General features: G+C 29.9%; 1 protein-coding gene across 1 annotated transcript; it reads right to left on the reverse strand.

The window, feature by feature from the left end:
* Positions 1–1,625: 1,625 nt before the first annotated feature.
* Positions 1,626–9,691, reverse strand: LOC108578489. Its single transcript, XM_017941836.1, has 12 exons — positions 9,634–9,691; positions 8,417–9,006; positions 7,992–8,102; positions 7,672–7,922; positions 5,321–7,566; positions 5,111–5,240; positions 4,521–5,018; positions 4,314–4,457; positions 3,199–3,929; positions 2,725–3,126; positions 1,952–2,181; positions 1,626–1,877 (listed from the first exon to the last, which is right to left on the reverse strand). Exons 1-12 carry the CDS (start codon positions 9,689–9,691, stop codon positions 1,662–1,664), a joined length of 5,607 nt encoding a protein of 1,868 aa, XP_017797325.1. The 3' UTR covers positions 1,626–1,661.
* Positions 9,692–10,433: the final 742 nt, after the last annotated feature.

Raw genomic sequence — 10,433 nt, forward strand, 5'->3', positions numbered from 1 at the left:
GAAAGTACATAATTTATTATTACAATAATTTTAATTTTATAATACTTTTTAAAAATTTCTTGAGCATAAATTATAATAAAATCATGCACCTCAAATGACATTAATAGCTAAAATATGGATTTACTTATATACAAAAATTATATAAAAAAGACACGTAGGCACTTTACACATCATCACATTGTATATAAATATATGAATACATGATATACATCATATATACATATATATATACACAGTCGGTCACAAAACGATTCAGACACTATTTAGAACATTATAACTCTTTTAATTGGACCAAATGACATGAGTTTTTTTGAGAAGTTAGAAGGATTAGTATATTAGATGACGTGTCCAAAAAATTTTGAAAAAATTGCAATCTGTGAGAATCATGAAGAAAATTGTAAAGGTCACTATTTACAATTTTTTTATCTGAGTTTGTAATGAAAATTTAAAACATACGTTTTGTAGATTTATATCACTTATATACATGCTAAAAAGTTCATTTAAATCGGTTAATGTTACTATGAATGAAAATTTCATTAAAATCGGTTAATATTGCCACGAGCTACAAGCGATTAAAAATTGTGAAAATCGCACTAATCCATGACTTTTGATCTATAAGTAGTAAACCTGAAGATTTTGACATCTTTCAATGTTTGTCGCTTGTTTCTCCATCAACCGATTTAAATAAACGTTTTAGTATGTATATAAGTGACATAAATCTACAAAACGTATGTTTTAAATTTTCATTACAAACTCAGATAAAGAAATTGTAAACTTTGACCTTTACAATTTTCTTCGCAATTCCCACAAATTGTAATTTTTTCAAAATTTTTTGGACACGTCACCTAGTATACTAATGCTTCTAACTTCTCAAAAAAACTTAAGTCGTTTGATCCAATTTTAAAAAAGTTATAATGTTCTAAATAGTGTCTGAATCTTTTTGTGACCGACTGTATATGTTTAAAAAAGTATAACGCAATTTTGCTATATTTTATAAAAATGCAATTTATATTATTTGTGTGTTCTAGTAATCATCAAGAGCACTTTTCCATATATTTAGAACTATTTTTTAGTTTAATTTTATGTATGTATACATATGTAATATTAAAATGAAGTAAGCATCACAAAATTAGAAACTGACCTTTTAGTGCAAACAACTGTTCTACTAAAATTTTCATTAAATCTTTAATCTTTTATGTATAAGAACTGTTTTGTAATATTTCATGCATAGACCTATTTCTTCATTGCTGGTAAGTTTGCGTAATTCATGTACAACAAACATTTAGTTTATATAATACTTTTGTAAAACATTTTGGAGGGTACAGTGGAAAGTTTCAGTTTGTTGATTTATGTTAACATCAATTACAAATAATAATAACAAAATGAAATTTTTTCAAATTTAATACAAATAGTTTTTATATTAATTTCAGTTGTTTACTCAATTATTATTAAGTGGATAGCTTAAAATTTTAATTTATATAAAAAGATTTTGATAATCTTCTGCTTTTTATTAAATGGACGGCTAAATTTCAATACTTTAAGAAAAATATTATTAAATTCTTGAATTCCTTATATAAAATATCTGATTAGATAAATGGTTAAGGAAATACGTTATCTTTGGTTATTATTGTGCAGATCAACGAACTACGTTGTATCAATGGTTAATGAGTGTCCCGACTGCTTTTATTACGATTACGCAGTAACGATGCATCCAAGAGAGAATAAGTACCAGGTTCAAATACTGGCGGATATTCAAGACCGGGATAATCAGGTGGTGGTGATGTAGGTGGTGGTATATAAGGTAACGTTGGAGGTGTTAATGAATTTCTGCCCATAACTGTATGCCCCTTTTGAGAAAAGGAGTGACTTGTACCACCCTAAAAATAAATATTTATCATTATATTTAATAGCTAATACAATATTGATAATTCTTAGTTATTGGAGCACATACTTTTGATGTTAAATTTGAAACGCACGGTGATGGCGTGTCTGGACTCCAGTCACTAACCGAACTGACCGAACTAAAACTTTGACTGAGTGTTTGAGGACTATTTCCGCTGAAGGAACTAACAGATTGACTGATTCCACTGTCGCCAGGACTTTGACTATTTGATCGGTTAGGTAATCGAGACTGATTATAACATTTCTCTCTAAATAACGCTCTATGTAATCTGGGTGATCCTGTAAAGAGTATATAGATTATGAATAAACATTACCTGTAAATTTTTGTTGATATTTAAAGTACAGTAGACTGCCGTATAACGCGGTTAATACGTTACGCGTTGTATAAATTTGCGTTATAGGAAATCGTGTTGTACGAGAATTTTTCTCGTATAACGCGAATAATCTAAAGTAACATGTTTGGAATGATTATTGCCATGTCAACTTTTATTTTCTATGTTCTATCAAATAGGATAGTTTTTTTTTTAAATAAGTGACATATATTCGCTGTTGGATTAAAAAAACATTACTAATGTATGTAATAAACAAACAATTAACAAAAAACAGAAACAATTATAAAACAGAAGAAGTCGGTAACGATGAAGAAAGCAGTGTAACGCTCAACTTAAGTAAATTTAATTTTTAAATGCGGGGAATTCCTGTATTTTATTATTTAGCGCGTTGTATGAGGAATTGTGTTATATGAAAACAGTAGTCGCGATATCTTTGGCGCGTTATAGGAATTCGCGTTATACGGGAGTCTACTGTACATTATTTGTTTACCTAGTAAAGTTTTCTGTGTTTCCTTAGGTATCTCAAGAGTAGAAGGTTTCTGCTGACATTTATTACCAAATAAATTTTTCAAACGATTTGTTTTTTGAACTTGTTCACCTTTATCCAAATGCATTTCAAATGCAGCAGTCATTCCCTCTTGTTCGAAAGGAGAAGTTGGTATTGGCGGTGGTTGATACTGTGCTACATTTTTTAAACGAGTTTTGTCGTAATTGACATCTTTCTTATCAATCCTTCGCAAAGAATCTAACCAATGCTTATCTGAAGAAACATGATCGCGACGATTTGTTAGGTTGAAGCTGCCTTTGCGACTGACAGATACGTTTTTCTTTGCATGTTGTAAAGTTTCGTAAGAAGCATGAAATGTAAGATCATTGCTGGATCCAGAAGAACCTGAAACAAACAAAAAAATTATATTAACTTTATTCCATGTATTGCAGGTATAACATAAGCAATAAATCTTACCATCATTTCGAACAAGCCGTTTTGGTACTGGTTTCATATCCTCCGTTAAATTGATATTTTTAGGTAAATAATAATCATATGGTCTAGAAATTTCATGACTATTTGAAGCTTGTGCTTGATTTATATAAGCATTAGTATTATATTCATAAATCATACTCATTTGTCTGTCAGACTTTTCAACAATATCTGGTTTATTATGATACAAAGAAGACAGTGGTTTTGGCTCATTTGCGACATTTTTACAGTGAGGTGAATTACATGGCTTTACTTGTTGAGAATTTAATCCATCTACCGATTTTTTTTTACTAACATAACACAATTCGTTTGATTTTTTATGAACTAAATATTTTGATGATTCTCCTTTATGTTCAGTTCTTTCCGAATCGAAATCTCCACTAAACTGTCGCGCTGCATGAAAATTATCCATATTTCGTGAATAACTGTATGATGCTGTATTATTTACAACTTCATCGCTATTTCTACTTCGAGCGTGAACATCATTATTGTAACCCACATCAACGATAGTTCTGGACTGTTCATTAATTGTGTCATTATCATAAAAGTTTCTATGTTGAATATGAACGTGATCGCTAGTTAAAGGTGTCATTCGCGGTGATACTGGTCGGTTCCTTGTTATTTGTCTTTGATCTTCTTGTTGCGACAACATAAATTCTTCTAATGTAATAAATCCTTGTAGATCTTCAGGTCTTCTATTTCTGTTATTAAGACACCTAAATATTAAATATTGCTTCACTAATTACTTTACTACATTGATTAGAATAAATAGAGGTACATGTAAAAATGTGTAAAGCGTATTCCAAATCAATTAAGGATAGTATAGAGGAAAGTACTTAAAATAAGGAAAGACATGCACGAAATATATACATATAAAATAAATTTAATCAATCTTTTGAATTAGTTGTTTTATTATAAATTTTAAAGTATAACAATATTTTCAACTATTATCATCTTTTTTAGAAAACGATTCATTTCTTAGTTTATGATCAAAAAAGAGTAGGACAATAATAATTTAAATCTAGTAGAATTTCTAGAAATTATATATCATGTTCAAATACAGCAAAATAAGGATTACGGCATGCAATACAAATTGTTACCTGTCCGTAGTACGCCTGTAATCACCCATATCCTGAGTACTGTTTGACATATCAGTAGCACTATGAGATGCGCATAATCCGTAAAATGTACTTCCTGCAATTGTCATTTGTAAATCTGGCGAATTTGGAACAGAATCTTGTTTTCTGAAAAAAGATTTATATTATATTCTTATTTCTTCTATTATATTCCATATTAAATAATTTTACTTATTAGGCGTAGACGTAGGAAGAACTCTTCTGTAACTTCTAAATTGTGCAGTTGGGACAGGTACATTGTGATTTCTTGTACCAAGAAATTTTAAATATTTTCTGTCTAAACTAGCACCACTAATTTCATGGTCCTTGTATGTAGAAGAATCTTTGCGAACAACTTTCTTTAATGATCCAAATGATTTTTCAAAATGTGGTTTATATTCGGGCGTCTGAACATTTTTAGCTTTATGTTTTTGTTCACCATCGCTCTCGTCAGTTTCGCTAAAAAGAGCACTATTTCTACTATGACCATCTGCACCTAAAGTTGCTTTATTAACTGCATCTACCCATAAGGCAAGAGAATCTTCTGTATCTGCAGCAAAATAAAATACTGTTCCTGTATGATAAACTTTGAATGCATATTTTCTTGATTTTACTTCAGCAGCTCGTGATACAGTAAATCCTGTCAAAGCTATCAAACAATCTGCTTTTATGCTGTTTTGAGCTTTAAACCTGTATTTATAAATACAATCAAATAAATATTTAATGTGTGCGTGCGTGTGCGCGCGTGCGTGTGTGTATATATATAAATTTATTTAGCGAACCTGTACAAAGAAGAACATTTTAAAACAAACCAAGCTGTCGCCCAAGCACCACCTGCACCTCTTGTGCGATATGTTAACCATCCCTCTAAATCTGCTGTGCCTATATCTTTAACAGAGATATTTCTTTTCCCTAATTAACAAATAACACAAAATTTAATAACCATAAACATTTAAAAATTAATGTGCACTGTTTACATATTAATTACTTACTTGCAAATAATATGCTTCGTTTTCTATTACTTCTGGGGCTGCTACTGGAAGATTTACTTAAACTTCCATGTAGTCCAATACTTCTGGCTACCATTATAGCTTTAATAACTACACCTTTTTCAAAACTTTTTTCCTTCTCAGATACTTTAGATTTATGTTCTAGAAATTGCTTTGAGGAGCATGAACCATCTGGAGAATCCATAGTTTGTGAATAAGATTCAGCATCGTGATATTCCACTGTTGAATTAGTGTAAATAGACTTCTCACTAGCAGATTCATACTTATCACAGATAGACTTATTTTCTTTTATTTGCTTATCATTGTATTCTAAGTATGAAGAATCCATATTTAAACTAGGTCTGCATTCATTACATACAGTATTCTTATCATCAATAAATTCTAATCTTTCTGTAAAACTATTACAAGCATCAAAATAATCTTGTTTCTCTTGATGATTCAAATTACTTTTGATATGATTTTCCGTACAATATTCTGCACTTTTTAATTCTTTTCTAGCATTAGATCTTTCTGATGCATAGTATTTTTCTTGATCTTCAAATACCCTTGAAGTATTATTTAAAGATGAGTTTGCTGTTAATTTTGAATAGTATTTACGTGGAGGGGGATCTGGAGGTATTAGATGAGGTTTAGTTTCTAGCTTCTTACTTGATTCAGCTTTTGTTAGTTCTACGTACTTGCAAGACTGTGTTACATTTCCTTGATTAATTAAATCATCAGTTTTTATGTTATCATTTTGTATCTTCTGACAGATCTGAATTTGAGAAATGTTTCGAGTAACATTCTGTATATTATCTTCAGTAGAATTTACATCATTATTTGTCCATAATTGTCCTTGATCTTGCGTTTTTTCTTTCACTGATATATTAGATTTTTTGTCCAGTAATTTTATGTGTTCTGACATACTAGAATTAAATGTTTGAAGAATCTTTTCAAATTTATTTAGACTTGCGTTATTTTCACTGTTGTTTTGTACACAGTTATTTGTTGACTCTAATTTATCTTCATTAATTTCATAATTCAAATTTGGATTATTTACAAAATTTTGCGTATTATACGTGTTTGATACAGTTTCCGCTTCAACATTTAAATTGTTCGTTACATTTTTTTTCTCATGTTTATTTACATCGGTGATAATAGACTCATTATTGCTTTGGTCATTTTCTATACTGGTTTTGTGACTTACATCAGCTACCTTGTACACTGAAGGTTTAAGAGAATCTGAATATTCGGGTGGTTCAGAATATTGTTTTTCTTTGTTATTTTGCACAGTATTTTTATCAATATTGCTGCTAACTTTTTGAACAATATTACTATCAAAATTCACTTGAATATTTTGTTTTTGATTACCAACATCTTTCAATGTTTGTTTCTCTTCAGAATTTGTTAATGTTAGTTGAACATCAGTCTTAGTAGATACATTGCTTACATTATTTGCAGACGATTCTAACGCATAAAATAACTTTTGTCTTCGGTCTTCCATATTGTCAGCGTCCATTGAATCGTATGCTGGTGTACTGTAACTTTTATCTAATCTTCCTCGCTCTTTACCGCTGCATATACTAGATTCTTTACTGCTTAGCATACTTCTATTATTACTATGTTTATCTCTAATAAAATTGTTGCATTCATCTAAAGGCACACGTGTATCACTTACGTTATTGTTATTGGTAACATTAGCAAATGTTTGAGAAGTTTGGCTGGAAGTATTTATACTACTAGTAGTTAACAGTTCCTCACAATTTTGAGTAGCTTTGCATTCATCTTTTTTCTCATGTATTACATTGATTGTATTATCTATTTGAGGAACATCATGTTTCATAGATTTATCTTGAAACTGTACTTTCTTATCGTCAGTTTGTCCGTCATTTCTTTTTTTTCTTTTGCTTTGTTCTATACTTATACACGTTTGTGACCTTATATTTGATGGTACATTGTCTAAGCCATGAGCACAAGATACTGCTTTATCCCGCAACTGAGAAGTTGTACTGTGTTCTTGTTTTAATTCTTTCCAAAATTGTTCAATATCAATTCCATGCTTAGTTGTAGGACTAGCACCAGTTATAGTAGCTCGTCTTTGAACTGAATTTCTTGGTTTTGTTGAATATAATCGAATGGATAAAGGTGGTTCTGTTTCACTATCTGAATCACTACTATCTATGATCATTGTGTCTAATATATTAACAGTATCTAAAATACTTGCAGGTTCTGGACTGGGATTCTTTGGCCTAAATAAATTGAAAAATTAGTATTGCATTACAATTAACTATTAAATTCATTTCCATTAAAAAACTAGATTTTATATTTTTATGCAAATATAAATGAAATAATACCTTGGCAATGGCATTGTAAAATCTGGTATAGTTAGTAATTCTGGTCTTGGTGATGGAAGATTGTGTTGCCATCGTGTTGTATAAGATGTTTTTTTATTGCTTGGAAGTCGATATGGTTTTATGTAAATTTGACCATATACTTTTGTATGTCTTGGTCTACGCTTCAAAGTTAATAGTATTTCTGCTGGACTTTCACGAAACAACTCTAAAAGATTTTTTCTTTCCCAACCAACTACAGTTTGATAATTTACCTGAAAAATATTTAAATTAAGTATTTAAATTTCTAACAAGCAAAAATTAAATTGAGAAATAAGAAGTACCTGAACAATTTCATCTCCCTCTTCCATTTTACCACATTGATGTGCAGCTGATCCAAATTTAATTTCAGCTATTTGATGAGCTCCGTGAAAAGATGGTAAAATATAAAATCCCTACAAAAGATACTTTTCCATTTAAATCTTTTATATTTACTACAAAAATTATTCTTTCATAACATTCTTATTGCATAGTATAAAACTACTATCTAAACAGGAAGTTAGAGTTGTGTTAAATCAATGGTTGTAGTTTTATCACTAAAGGATGTAGCAGATAATTTTTCCCCCAATGATTATAAAGCATAATATTCTACAATTTCTATCATATACTTTATACTTTCTATCGTTACTTTTACCATAATTTAATTTAAACATTAGAAAAGTAAAATAAAGGTTTATTTTATGTTGAATAAAATTATTTTCAAACTTACTAAATCATCTCCTGGTTTCTTTTTTAATGTTGCCAAATCTAAACTAGCAGGTTGCAATATCATAGGATCAGTAATATCCTGTATTATATAATCTGCCAATTTTGCTAATTGTCCACAAATTGTTCTAATTTCTTCTATTGGCTTTTCTGCAAATCTATCTCTTTGTGCACATGTAGCCATTTCCAAAGCTAGTTTCATTAGTTCAGCTTTCTTTTCATTATATTCTAATTGTCCACTAAAAGGAGGACGATCAAGCCACCTTACTAATGGTTTTACAGCCATTATAACTGATGCTACATCAGATAACGTTTGGGTTGTAACAGGTTTAGAATCTGTCTGACGAGATAATTCATTTTGTAAACTATGTGCTTGACAAGATAACCGTAATGCCAATAATTGTAAATTTTCACGATCAAGTTCATAATGAAAATTTCTCAAATATTCTACAGCTTCAAGAATAATTTCTTGATGACCAAGTTTCAACACACCAAGGTGCTCTAAATCTTCAGGTCTTAAACTTAATAACTGTTGTCCACTGACACCATGATTTGTAAAACTATGCACATAAGGAAGTACAGAATTATCCAAGCCTAAAATAAAAATCATTCGAAATATTGCATTATATTAAAAAAATGTTAAAAATCATATTGCAATGTTATTGTGAGTGATATATGAATAAATTCAAATAAAGCCACTATGAAAGAAATATTAAATTATGGGAATAAATATTCATTTTTGTTTCTGTAATGACCAATAATTTACAATTTGCAGAATTTTCTACTTAAACAAATAGATTTTTAAAAGACTCATTTGTTCGGAAAACAATCACAATGAAAAAAATAATAATGAAATTATGTAAACAATAGTCTTGATAACTATTAACAAAATAAAAATTATAAAAGTAGAGTTATTGGATTTATGAAGCATTTCTTGAAAAAGACAGGCTAATTATGATTGAAAATTTCTTTCGAAATGATACATCCTCTACAATTGTGTGATTCTAACGAATAATTGAACAAATCAACACTGTTTTACACATGCAATGATGTGACTGATTAAATGGAAAGAGGGAGCGAGGAGAGAGGTGTGGGCGTATACAGCAAGAGGATTTTCACACGCAAATTTTCACAACACTTTCTGCAAATAATAAAATTCACTGGCTTTTTAAGATACACCAATAGATACACTGATTCCAAAGGAAATTCGATTTTTCGCACCTTTTAACCATTCGCACACTTGCTCAGTTTTCCATTCAGCCACATTAACATACGCCATGACCCGATCATGTATTAATTCACAAAATGCTAAAGATTCTGCTCGTCCTCAGTCACTCCAATTTCCAGTCTGCCCCGTCGATAACTGTTAAATACTGGATTCAACAATAACTGTGTACTACCACAGACGTGGTATAAGATAGACCTATCATCCAATGTAAATTCGTGTCACACGGTCCGGAGCTACAAAGCCCCGTTACCATTCTCTTGTCACATGCGACGTTATCGATTCAGAATGGAATAATGTTATAGCGCTACTAAGATGGTAGGAATTGCAATTAAACAACCTGATTGTCAATTGTTACAAATCAGGATCACTTTGTAGAATTCATATTTGATGAGAAAAGCCGTCCACCTTAAACAAACGATATATGATCTATAAAAGTATCCTATACCTCGTCTGTGGTACTATATTACATGATAGTTCTAAATAATCACATTACACGGCGTTTTTGTCTTTCATATGTTGACAACATTAAATGCATATGTCAAAAATTTGTCAAATTTCAATTTTTGCTTGTTATACGGTTGAAAAAATGCAAATATTCTCGCATGCTATCTTTAATAAATTAATTGTCATAATAAAACATTATAATAAGATAAATGATGAAACTCTCATAATTTTATTACATGTAGCACTTATTATTAGTATGTATAGTCAATAATTCTCACTTAGTATTGTATACCAGGTACTTCTGAATTTATAAAATTGTATCGAATTATAGTATATTTATTACTTTATA

The sequence above is a fragment of the Habropoda laboriosa genome, unplaced genomic scaffold (genome assembly GCF_001263275.1).
Source record: "Habropoda laboriosa isolate 0110345459 unplaced genomic scaffold, ASM126327v1 scaffold38, whole genome shotgun sequence".
Classification (NCBI taxonomy): Eukaryota; Metazoa; Arthropoda; class Insecta; order Hymenoptera; family Apidae; genus Habropoda; species Habropoda laboriosa.

What these genes read in the sequence shown, in the direction of transcription:
- LOC108578489 (XM_017941836.1), bottom strand. Translation starts at nt 9,691, where the DNA reads ATGGCGTATGTTAATGTGGCTGAATGGAAAACTGAGCAAGTGTGCGAA. An exon ending in TTTACAATGCCATTGCCAAG is followed by an intron (nt 7,567 to 7,671) that starts GTATTATTTCAT and finishes CAATTTATTTAG; the next exon opens with GCCAAAGAATCCCAGTCCAG. An exon ending in AACACAGAAAACTTTACTAG is followed by an intron (nt 2,182 to 2,724) that starts GTAAACAAATAA and finishes TACTCTTTACAG; the next exon opens with GATCACCCAGATTACATAGA.